Source organism: Ciconia boyciana, chromosome 17 (genome assembly GCF_034638445.1).
Source record: "Ciconia boyciana chromosome 17, ASM3463844v1, whole genome shotgun sequence".
NCBI lineage: Eukaryota > Metazoa > Chordata > Aves > Ciconiiformes > Ciconiidae > Ciconia > Ciconia boyciana.
The window spans coordinates 1,102,228-1,114,867 of record NC_132950.1 but is presented as its reverse complement, the minus strand read 5'-3'; the positions used below and the strand labels follow the sequence as shown (position 1 = coordinate 1,114,867).

The window sequence follows — 12,640 nt, the reverse complement described above, 5'->3', positions numbered from 1 at the left end:
GTTTGAATTAGCTAGCAAGGTAGGAGACAAAAGAGCTCAAAGAATAACCTCCATGTCCTCCCACTCAGTACACTTTCACGTCACTGCTTTTATTTCTGCTGAGCCTCTCAGTCTCTCTCTCACCGATCCCATCCTGCACTCCCCCAGCCTAGCAAAAACCTCCCTCGGAAATCCAGGCATTTCAGTGAGTAAGCAGTGCTAGAGCAGCTCCCAGTTCAGATCCAGGCAAAGCTCATTTCCTTTAGAGAATTAACAACAAAGTAATTGCTCTGAGAAAAGGAGTCACTTTACTGACTAAAATGGAAAGTCATTTATTAGCTACTGTTTTAGGAAGGCAACCGTTACTAAGTCATCACTTTTCACTCACTGAGAATGCAATTGAATTGGTGGGGGTGAAGGTACTTTAAATACGAAAAATGGTCCAATTTCAAAACAAAGATACTCCCATTGCTTAGCACCTTGGTGGCTTTGCACAACATGAGCCAGCCCATGTTCTCAGAGCACCAGGAGCCATGGGGAGTCTCAGACAGTGATCTCCACAGGGAACCAAACCTCTATGAAGTGCCTGGAGCAGACAGTAGTGGGAACTGCAGGGTGGTAGATGGAGAGGTGTCCATCTCCTGCCTCCCCCAGGTCCCTGGCTAGTCTCAACTTGCTGGGGCCCAAGACCTGGCTGCACAGGAGACAGTTCAGGGGAGGTGGCCCTGGGGAGCCTCAGGTCCTCTTCAGCCTCTGAGCTGTGGAGCCCACCTACCCAGCTCACCCCATACCATCCCTGACCCATGGGCTCCACAGCTCTCAGAAGGGGAGGAGTACAGGTAGGAAGGGGGAGCAACACTGCTCCCTTTCAAACCCTTCCTCCCCCAGTTTCCAAGTGTAAAGGGCACACAAGTAACACTACTCTAGGTCTGAGGAACAGGAGAGGGACAGAGTGGAACAGAGCCCCCGGCCCAAAGTAAAACTGCATCAGTATTTTACCTCCAGCAAAAGACGCATTTGTTTGCACAAGCCAGGCTCGGCGTGGCCTCCATGCAGCGGTGGCTCTCAATTCCATAAAACGTGTGTTTGTAGCAGCCTCCTCTGCCTCGAAGCATCGACTAACAGCAGAGAAAGACACATACAAATACCAAGGAAGTTAAAACACACCATCTGTAACAAAACTGAGTGCAAAGGTTTGAAATCATATTTGCAGTTTGCAGTTTCCAGTCACTAGTAACTTTGGTGTTCAAAGTCACCTGTGACAGACATTGCAAGCAAGGTCACGGCTGTGGAGCAAGTCTGAATAATGACAGATGCAGAAAGAAATTCATAGCACACAGATCAGTATACAGTCTGATTGTTTATATACATCCTTACAGAAACAAGGCATTTATGATGTCAAATTTACAACTGTTTTAGAGGAGAGAAACTTTAACATAATTAATAACTTCTCACTTGCAACACCACAGCATAACAATGTGCTTTACTGAAACTTTTACCTGAATCAGCCAACAAAAGACAGCAGGTGAAGCCACTTAAGCTGCAAGAAATATTATTGTAGAAGCCCACTAAAGAGTAACAAGGATCAATTTCAAGGCTGTGCTACTGAACACTCAATTCTTTTCATTTCTCTAGTAGAGTATTTCTTCTAGCACTACATTAAATAAATACCCTGACCTTATAACGAATGTCATACTCATTCATACTCATATGTGAGGTATGTATGACTCATGTCATACCTCAGCCACACCAGTCAGCAGCTCCAGCAGGACACTGCTCTTTCCTTCACAGCAGAACCACAGCAGCCTTCTCACCAAGATGTATCTCCTATTTAGCATGCAAGTTGCTTGGAGCAAAGACTGTCCTTCATTATCTCAGTTAAATAATACATGAGAAAAATTTTCTCTTGAGAGTAGTACAGATTCTGAAATATGACACAGTAATGTCTAATCTACCTTGCTCTACCTGAAGAGTACTGGTGATCCAAGAGAAAGTCTCCACTGAGCAGCAGGAAAAGAATATAGAGGTAATCCCTAACATATGCACAGCCTTGTTATACAGTTGGGAGATTAAACAAAATGGAAAATGCTGTTTATTCTACCCATCCCTCAAACAATAGAGATGTCAGGAGATTCACAAATTCTAGGACAGCAAGTTATATTTTGGATTTCATTAGACAGGCAAATCAACAGACTCTTCCTAAAATTTGCAGGGTTTATGCTTTTTTCCAGAATATGACAGAATACAATCATTTTAATCTGAGATATCACTATGAAACTCTACTTAATACTAATCCTTCTAGCCCTGCTCCTGCTTTCTGCTGATACAAATCTCAACCAAGCCTCCTGAAGATATTCACATATTGGTGTGAATCTGAGTCAAAGCCACTGCCTGTAACCAACTTCAGCTCAATTTATTAGAACATTTTACATTCAATTCCTGCTTAAGCTAAAAATAGTATGGTCCTATCGAAGCGCACAGAGCTGCTATTTATTTTGTGAAATGGCTTTACAGAGCTGCATTAAATTCCGGTTCTTTAATAAAAACAGGTTCTCTGGTTTTCTCTCTCAGTCACAGCATTAATGAAGTTTGACAAGTTTTTCTTTAAACATTTCATGGCCTTCTCTGACACTAAAAATGATAGAAGAGAAATATTTGCAAGAGTAAACAGCAGAAGCATCAGTGGGATCAGTACATCTCACAAATATTCATGACAATACAGCGGTGGGCTCTTTAAACTGTTCACAAGAACAAGGCTTTTGATGAGACAGTTCATTGATACCAGGCATTTCAATAAGAAAACCTCGCTGCAGCCACCCACTTTGGTGATTGCCATTCAAAGAGCTCTTTTCAAAAATAAACAAAGTTAATCATGCAGCAAAAGAGAGCTGAGAGACCAAGGGACTGATCACTGCCACAGCGCAAGAATTAGAGATGTGCTGGCATTTTAATGAGGTGATGATTCCCACAGTTTATCATCCCACGAATGCTGAAGGCTTTCGTATGTTATATCAATGTTACTCCCTGAATGTATAACATTATAGACCAGCTTTCAACTTCTGAGCTTCCTGGGGACCTGCAAAGGACAGCTGAAACAACAAACATACTGAAGTGGTTGAAGTTTGTTCTACAGGGTTTCTGTGCCTCTGCTGGGAACATTTTCAAGTCTGCAAACTACTTGAAAAGCCACTGGCTTACATAGCCTACAATACACAACTGCAGGGCTTGGAGGATGACTGTTTTCATATATATGTGTACATACACACACATACACAGACGTATTATACACAACTATAAGCATACACACACTCCCACAGAGTAATTTTTAAAAAGTCCTAGTGTTAACAAGTGACAGTTACCTCGCTATCTAAATCTTACTTGACAAATGCTGAAAGGCAGTGGAGGAGCACTGACTGTCGCAAACCAGATATATCAGTCAGAACAACAAGCGCAAATGCCCTTGTGTGCCTGTTCGAGTGTCATGACGGACTGTGTTATCTTTGTTTCAGAAGACCTCACGCTAGTGACGTAACCTTCCCACTTTTCTCTGCGGTGTTCTGCTCCTGCCATATATTTCAGTAGGCAAGAGATATTTTAGCAGACAGCAGAATACCAGGAAAAACAACAGAAAATTATGTTCCCAGCTCTTTGCCATGGTCGCGTTCTCAGTCTTTGCAATAGGATTTTCATAGCTTGAAATGTAAAACTACAGCTTGGAAGGTGAAATTCGTTTTTGTGCAAGTAATATTACATTTTTAAAGGATATTTCATCTAGAAATTGTAATACCTGAATAAGTCTCTAGCTTTTTTTTTTTAATTTATAAAATCAGAAGAGAGACCATACCTTTGTCCATCGGCAGAGCTTCACCCCAGAATGGCTTCCAATCAGCTTGTAACCTGAAAACAAGAAATAAATCAAACCACCAATATTAACTTACAATAATTGATACACAAAGCATATAAATAAATTGGTACACAAAATTATTAAGCATCACCCTCTCAATGCTGCTCTTCCCTGTTGGCCCAAAGGTGACGCTACCAACAAGATGTTGGTGCGCACCCACAGTGCTCTCCATTTGATTCAGGGGGCCTGCACATCAGAGCAAAGGCCATGGCCACCCAAGAGACCTCAGCCAACTTGAAACCATTTCTCTTAATGGGAGATTTATTTGTATTCCTCAGTCTTGTTTGAACCAACAGGGGGTGGCCACAAGACTTTTCCATATGACAGGACAGCAGACTAACAGGTCTAGCCCAGCGATGCAAGACATCTGCAGTGACCCCAAGGGACGGCACATAGGAGGGAGCAGGACAGGGAGGGAACCAGAAGCATCTCCCTGGCCCTAAGCAGTCACCCCAGGACCAACTCCTCCTCAGGACCAAGGAGTCACATTCCCACTGTTCCTCAACAGGTCTGACCAAGCCTGGAGAATGACATCTAACTCACAGCGTAGTTGTGAGTGGAGGAAGAGAACTGAAATGCAGGGCTCAGCTTGAACCCAAACTTCACAGGTTCACCAATCTGACCAATTCCATCTCCACTAGCCATGGTGGAGCCACAGTGAGGAAGCTGCTCCTCTGCGCCCAAAGGAAAGCTGATTTCACATCATTTCCCTGTTCCCCAGCCAAGATCAACACAATTTCATTTAAATTTATTGCTCCAGGAGGATTAATTCCACAACGTTCATTAAGCACTAAGTACTATTATTACCCAAACTGCTTGAGTAGGGTTATTTTCTTCTTTGAAAAGAGTGCTTAGAGACCAATATGTCTGAAGGATTAAAAGTCACTTCAAAATCAGCATAAAAATAAGAGGGATTTGAGAAGCCTCACTCTGTCATTCACACAGTAGCATTTATACGTCAATGGCCTGGTTGTCCCCAAACCCAGCACATCTCAACTAGCTGCTTTAGGCTGATGTTCATAATACATTCAAGGGAAATCAAATTTTAGGTATCAAGTCTCCTTCCTGCCAACCAGCATGAAGTTAACGGGGAAAAAAAGCCTTCTGTTCAGCAGAACTGGCCTTCACCTCCTACAACAAAAGGTGGCACAATTACCCTGCCCTGCTCATTTATCACCATACATCTCTTGCACAGCAAGATCCCAGGGGAGTGCCACTGCGCCCCAAAGTCCCCTCCACCTCCAAGGACACCGAGCGAGCCAGGAGCTACAGTGACAGCAGATGCCACAACACATGGTTTGATTTTTACCTGGTGCAGTTGAAGACACACATGGCTAACAAGAAGTCATACATCATCTAGAGCACACTGCTCTAGTCACTCTGCCATTTAAATCCAGCAGCGATCTGCCCGGTCTCCTCTTTCTCCTTGATCTGCTGTTTGTTCCTGCCTCCTCACGCTGGCTCTAACCTTGCTGAGGGGTTAGGACATATGCAATTTTAGCCTGATCTGTTCCCTGAGGTAACTCTCCAGGAGACTGTACGAACACTTGGGCCAGCACACAGGAGGTGGCTGGCAGGAGCAAGCAGTAGGGACCCCCGTTAGATGGCAAAGGGGCCAATTGCTGGATTAAGTGAGGCTTTGGTGACTTCAGTGTCAGGCTGCTCCCGTGTCCTGAGCTCCCTCTCCCCCTCCAGCTCAGTAGGAATGAACAGTATTTCAACCTTTTCCTCCCTAAATTAATAACTCCAAGGCTCACATGCATTTTCAGGGTTAAGCCAATGTAGCAAGGAAGAACAAACTGCTATAAACCAAAAAGCCTTGGTATTTCACACAGCAGATAATCCAATCCTTTCCTGGAGAAAGGCAACACTGTAACCCTCATCAGCACTTGTGACATGGAACTGATCGTCTCCAAAGCCACATGCAATACTGGGGACACCTTTACCTAGGACTGGATGAGACGCAGAAGACCTTGTGGCAACTTCTGACTGACGCTTGTCGGAGGCACAGCTAAGTACACACAACTGCATTTGACTGCATCGCATCGTCTCCTCCTACCCTGGTCCTGTCCTGCTTATTTCTTCTGCATTTCTTTGCAAACAGGCTTGTCCAGCAAGGTCTAATCTAACCAAGACCTCCCTCCACTGCTAGAATTCATGTCCTTAGAGGATTTCTTGATGAGCATGGAAAAGGGCGATGCATTCCTCCTCCTGCTAATATGGCTGTCCAAGCCAGACTCTTTGCTGATGTCAACCAGCACAGCCCTAGCCATATTTTTTTCTCCATTTTTCATAACCCAGCAACAGCATTCATGTAAGATTATTCTCTCACAGATCACTTGTCAGTGGAAGTAATATGGCTGCTATAAAATGGGTTTTAGATTAAAATGAAATTGGAAATAGGACATGCTTGCCCAGATCTGCTACTGAGTTGTTTGAGAGAAGAGAGGAAGCAGCTAAACCGAGCAAGGTGCCAAGCTCTGGAGCCCAAAGCTGCGGCATTTTCTCTTAAGTTACTTAAATCAACTTCCACCATGTGGAGCGCCCACAGCTTCCTATAAAGGCCAAGAAAATTGTACACGTTCAACATCAAAACAGAGTCTTACAAACTTCAGCCAGTTTTAGTGATGAGAAGGGGTTTACTCATCTTGTTTGCTGCTGCCAGGAGTCACAGCTACAGTTACAGGAAGAAATAGCATATACTTGCAGAACTTCTTAAAAGCACTGTACGAAGCTGCTGAACTCAGGCCTTCACCACGTAGGCAACTCTGGTAGAAAGTGTAGTTACCCTGCTAAGGCATCATGGTGAACGCTGGCTGTGCCATGCTTTTTCAGACTTGGAAATTCAATAAAATGTCAGTGACCAAGGCCGAACACTCTTTACACATCTCCAAGTGAGCAGAGTCCTTCCACCTCTCTAAAGCCTGTTTCTTCAAGTATTTGCTTTACTGCTGGCTAGTAACACAGGCAGCAAACCAATTCAGGCTAAAAGAAAGGACAAAGGGTTAAGGGAAAGTACAAGAACCAAGCAGCACTGAGTTTCAAACCAAACATGGCTGAAAATGTGTTTGAGAACCAGTCTGAGGGTCTTCTCAGTTCTCTTTCCACATCACAGCTTCTGCTGAACAACCCTTTTGAAAGCTCATGTCTTCCATCAGCTTTGCCACAACTTCACTGTGGCTCTGCCAAGGCAAATGGTGGTTGAATCAAATCTTACTGATGGCCCAGAAGTCTGCACCTATGTATGCCAGGACTCACTGTGAACACATTCACTTCTTTGCTCTTACGACATATTACTCGTGAGCAATAACTGTAAGTGAATATTTGGATACAACACCTTCCAAACAATACAGCTTGTTGTCTTGATGGGACTCTGCTCAGTCCCTGTGTATCTACAGATACTAAGGCTGAACAAAACCAATTCATTTTATTATTTCTACAGCCTAATATTCAAAGGATTCCTTAAATAATAAGCAGGCTCAAAGTAATCAGCTCAAGTCCTGACTACAGGCACAAGAACATCTAATCAGCAGTCTCTGTGTTAGTTGATCCTGCTCTAGATGATAAATTTTGAATGACCTAGAAGCCTGCCAAACTTCACTGAAATTAAGTGTCATTTTTAACTATAGTAAGACATGAATTAAGCTTTTAAACAGGCTTTTGGGTGAAATGAGCATTATCAGGCAATAACACTAGGCTGATAAACATTTGGTGATTGCTCGCCCTGACAATCCAACTGGAGTTTAACAGACCACAGACAGACTTTTAATCAAAGAGATGGCCAGCGTCGCAGATGGTGACTGCTCCATTGTCTGGGGCAAAACTGTTCTGCAACCATTTAAAACTACATTGCAGCATTTCAACTCTATCATGTAAATAATAGTTTTAAAGTCCATTCTCTGAATTCTTTGAGTTTCATCGAGGGACCCTACTGAGCTCTCAGCTCCTGAGACAGGACGCTACTATCTATATACCATATCCATGTCATGCTCCAGGATATAAAGGTATTCTGGTTGTGGCTTTGCTAGTTTACCAGTGCCCAACACGTACCAAGGCTAAGCTCCTGAACGTGGATGAGTTATGTGCATGTGAGCAATTATGTTGTTTTAATTTTGAAAGCAGAACAGATATAGCCAAGATAAACCAAATTTCTACAAATACAACTGTCCATATCAGAAACAGTATTGTGATACCTGCACAGTCTAAAAAAATGCATCTAAGAGAGCCATACTGAACAGCTTTCAAAGATTGCTGACTATCCCAACGTGGCAAAATGTTCAGAAGAAAACCCAGAGGCACCTTCCAGTACAGATCTCTACACCACCAAAAGTTTGCTTCAATCGAAGACTTTGAAAGCACAAAGCAAAAGATTTAATTATGAAAGAATGAAGTAGATCAGTGGTTGAAAAATCACCAAAAGGTACAAGAAAAAGACTTAGCCATCCTTCTTTGAGAGTGCAGTCACCGTAAGCTTGGTAAAAGCTGCTCTGATGTCACATTGTGATTCACAAACTCAAATTTTGACTTTCAGAAGGCTTTTCTTCTAAGACTAATATACAGCTGGCAAGTCACTATGGTTCTATCAAGCAATCTCCTTCGATAAAAGCCCTCTGGTCTGAAGCAATGATTATCTGTTAAAGCTGAAACTCAGAGCAGAAAGGGGTACTTCACACTAGGAGAATACTTACAGGGAAAAAAATTTCTAGTTTCCTGCTGCCTTGCAAGAGTGCAGTTTAACAGGGCCAGAGCCGAAGGTCAGCAACACAGCAGTAATCCACCACTAAGGACCATCTGAAAGTTGTAACCCAACTCCCGCACTTGAGCCACGGCCCAAAAGACAATGTTCTGACTAAAGCTAGAAAATAAGAAAAAACCCAAGAAATGCCATTGGTGAAAGGAACCTATCAAATTACATCGGCATTTTGTACCAAAATAGAAGGAAGTGGAATCTGGGTAGTGGAGTTTTTCAGATTGCCCAAGCACGATAGGAGAAACCCCAGTTTCATTCCTAGCATTGCTCAATCTTCAAGAAACCCTTGCCAAGCCCATCAAGACCCACTCTTTAGGTTTTCTCTTTTTTTGAAAAAAGAAAGTGCTCTTAAAGTACAAAAGGCTTATGATTTGTGGAAAGACTTGCTTCCATGAACTCAAAGCAGGAGTGAGAACACGAGAAAGGATTACAGGACTGCACCTTGCATGCAAAAATACTGTCGTTCCAAAATGGATGGAAAGTTCTGTGATTCTGTTTGGTCTTCCAGTGGAGCTGCTGAAATGCTGCTTCAGATCCTTCTCATCGTACACATAACGAAGAACATCTTGAACATTTTTAACACATAGTAAAAGCCTACTAAGGTTACTGAAAGAAATACAGCTCCTTCAGCAGGCAAACCAAACCTAACCTAGTATCAAGAAAATGAGACTGGCAAAGTTCAAGGGTGGGAATGCCAGTAGCTATAATAAATTCCAGCCTCAATACAGCTGATCATAAAAGAGCTAAAAAATTCTTAAAATCTGGCTTTTCACTTAAGCCCAGATGCCCATTTTAATTCAAGAGCAACTTTTCCTTTGCAGCACAGAACTGCCTGGGCAGTAGGAATACAAAACCTCCAATACTCAAATGCATAATTTCTTGTCAAACTATGCCTTTGACAAAAACAGCCACAGAGGCCACTGATATTTTCAGCTACATTAACTAGTACTGAAGAAAAAACAAAAGAAAAGCCTTCTGTATGCCGCACCTTTGACAAAGAGTAAGGTGGTAAGTCAGACCATTTGCTGAGCTGTTGCAAAATATTTGCCATGAACGCATCATGTTGGTGACCTCCACTAGTAACAACCACAGCAAAGCACGTCTTACAGAAGTGAGGCTATGGGCCTCAACATGGCAGCCCATCCCATTTTAATCCATCCCCTGAATTAACTGCAAATTCTTGAGACCTCCTCTCACCCAAGGCGAGATGGAGAAAAGATGTCCATTCCTCAGCACAAGTAGTTTCACCAAATTCCACATTGGCTTTGCCATCCCAAGAGACCAGCTGCTCCCCTACTCCCAAAAAGGGATCTTTGGGGCTTGGCAAGCGGCAAGCAAACATCCATCACCATGCACCAGAACAATCCTAAGAAAACAAAACTAACCAGCCATCTCCAGAAGTCACCTTCCAACTGCTCTCAGGCACTGCATCCAAGATAAAGACCTGCAAGATAAAAGTCCCTCAAATGTTCTGAATAGCAAAGTGATCCCTACGCCTCTGTCTGGGAGGTTGGGAAGACAAGCTCCACTGAGGAGGAGAGCACATGCAATTCACATTTGGGCTGTAAAGCAAGCAGAAAAAAAAAAGGCAACATGACAGGACTCTTGAACAGGCTGTCTCACAGAAGAACCAGTTTCCTACAAACACATGCCCTGCACTGCCCCAGCTCCCCTGCTAGGGCCAAAGCAACAGCTCCATTGTCAGGACCCTGGGCTTTCCCCTCACACTCACCTACTCTCCCACAGAGGGCCTTTGGGTCCCTCCAGTGTCTTCTGTAGCCCTGTCTCTTACCTCCAGCTCCCCTTGCATCTTCTACCTATTTTGGCTGGCCTGATGGCTGGGCAGCAGACAGCAAACGTGTGCCTAGCCTAGGATCGCATCCTTGCCAACTGACAGTAGCCAGCTGGCCAAACAGGATGGGTCATAACTCAGAGGTCACATCATTCAGTGAGGAGAAGAGCCTCAGTCTCTCTTCTTTTTTCAGAAAACTCTCTAGAAACCTGCAGGAACTTAACATCTTTAAGAACTGTACATCAGTGTCAACTTTGGCTGAAAAGTTTCTAGTGGAAGAAGGCAGCCAGCCTGTACAACACTTTTCCTCAAGTACCCAGAACAAATACATAAAGAGTAAGAGACAGAACTACAAGCTGCTACAGACAAGATCTTCTTTTGTTTGTGTTTTATTGAGTCTCTCCTTTTCAGTCATTCCAGGCACACTTCTTTCTCCACATTTCCACTTGTATGAACTGTCCCCATGCTTGTGGAGAGTGTCATGTTATAAAGAAAGGACAGCAAATTTTATCCTTGCCTGAATATATCTTGTATGTTGTTCCAGCTTAATAGACTTAATTTCAAAGACCAATACTCTCCAAAGCCCTTCCAAAACCTTAAAAAAAAAAAAAGGATGCACTTCTAATATAAATGCATTTATGCTTCTTTTCCTCTATTATACATGGGGTAATTCCACCAGCCCCAGTAACTACATGAGGGAAGAATCAGGCCCACAAAACAGAGCTTTCACCATCTACTCTGCTCCTGATAAGCTGCTACATCTGCACCAGCAAATTAGTATTGCAGTCAGCTCACCACCAGCTCTTGGCAGCTTCCACACTGTGGGACTTCAGCATCTTCTGCTTCCTGGATTCTTCCCCTTTAACTGTGTATTTGCTGTTTATTTACACAGACATTGTCTAGAGAACTGCAAGAAAGTTTAGTAGGCTTAACTTTGTCTGGTTTTGGTCATTGTATGTATTCTGCTTGCTAAGAATAATTTTCTGGTTTGCAAACTAATTTTTAATCTTCCCATGGCCAATATTTGAATTCTGTGGTACATTTTAGGGACTGCACCAGTGTTACTAATCCCTGACCCAGCCGTGAGCTGCTAGTGCCACCTGGAGTTTTGTATAGCTATACATAAATCATGCCGAATCCTGAAGATGCACCCAAACATTTTAGCACACGGCCTGCAAAAGTATACATCCAGCTGCACTAATCTCTGTGCAACGTCTTTGCCGTCATTTCCAAAGTCCGGAAACTCAAAAAACTCAGCACAGTGAAACAAGCTGAGATGGTCAGAAGAGCTCAGAGCTGCAGGCACTGGAAACCTCAGTCCAAGAATGGACAGCAGAAGCCACCAAGTACTTTTAAAAGCCTAATCTCAAACAAGCTTGGTAAGCAGTTGAAAAAGCCCAGTCTTCAATATTTTTTTCTGAAGTCAGCCTCTTGATTGCCCATACACACCGAAAAACATAGATCAAAGTATATCTTTATATCAACCATGAAGTCAAAGCATGAAAACAAGCAGTTACTGAAGCAGTCCACAGTATTTCAGATACAAGCTGTCTCCTAATACCACTTGCCTTTGGATACAAGTAAAATAGAGGTATTCGGGACACCCTGGTGCTAAATTGTAGGCTCACTTAACCAGTAAAGACAGAACAATCCAACTGGACTGCAGCAAAACTGTACCTGTGGTAGCAGAGACACAACAGAATAATTTATACAATGTCAGTGGGATCAGTCTTTGGGTATCATTAATCCATTCCTATTGTGTTGCCTACCACAAAAAGCACCGTTGTATTTAATAGCGCTACTGTAGAAAAGAACAAAGCAAAGAGCATGTCGGAAATACATTGTATGAGCAGCTTAAGAAATCCAGGTCCTTGGAACCTCCTAAGCAAATGATCAGCTCTTCAGGGGTTTGAGTTTGTTTTTTCTCTGTTTTATTCCTGGACATTTAAGAGAAGCACAAAGATGACCTGAAGCACTGCTAAATACAACTGTACCTTGATTGGGATGATGAAACTGGCTGTCACTGTGCGACATCATGTTTGACCTCCAAATATTTCAGGAAGTCAGCTGCAGTAAAACCATGATTCCCCCAACTGCCAGCCTTTGCTTTCGTATTCGACACGACAATTTGCTTGGCTTTCAGTCTGACCATCACTATCAATAAAACATTTGGCAAATCAAAGAACGGTGAAGACTAACGATGGTTAACAACCCA

The 12,640-nt window shown here is 43.0% G+C and overlaps 1 protein-coding gene across 8 annotated transcripts in view; it reads right to left on the bottom strand.

Annotated features, from left to right (window-relative positions):
- Window positions 1–12,640, bottom strand: part of LOC140660841 (S-adenosyl-L-methionine-dependent tRNA 4-demethylwyosine synthase TYW1-like) — a 110,299-nt gene that overhangs the window by 73,100 nt on the left and 24,559 nt on the right. For all 8 annotated transcript variants that reach the window (XR_012045509.1, XM_072882130.1, XM_072882131.1 and 5 more), the window contains exons 9-10: window positions 3,824–3,876; window positions 979–1,097 (exon numbers count right to left, since the gene is read on the bottom strand). Coding sequence is in view for 7 of the 8 variants with exons in the window: in XM_072882130.1 (XP_072738231.1) it covers window positions 979–1,097; window positions 3,824–3,876 (172 nt within the window). In the remaining variant the exon portion in view is untranslated. The remainder of the gene's footprint in view (window positions 1–978; window positions 1,098–3,823; window positions 3,877–12,640) is intronic.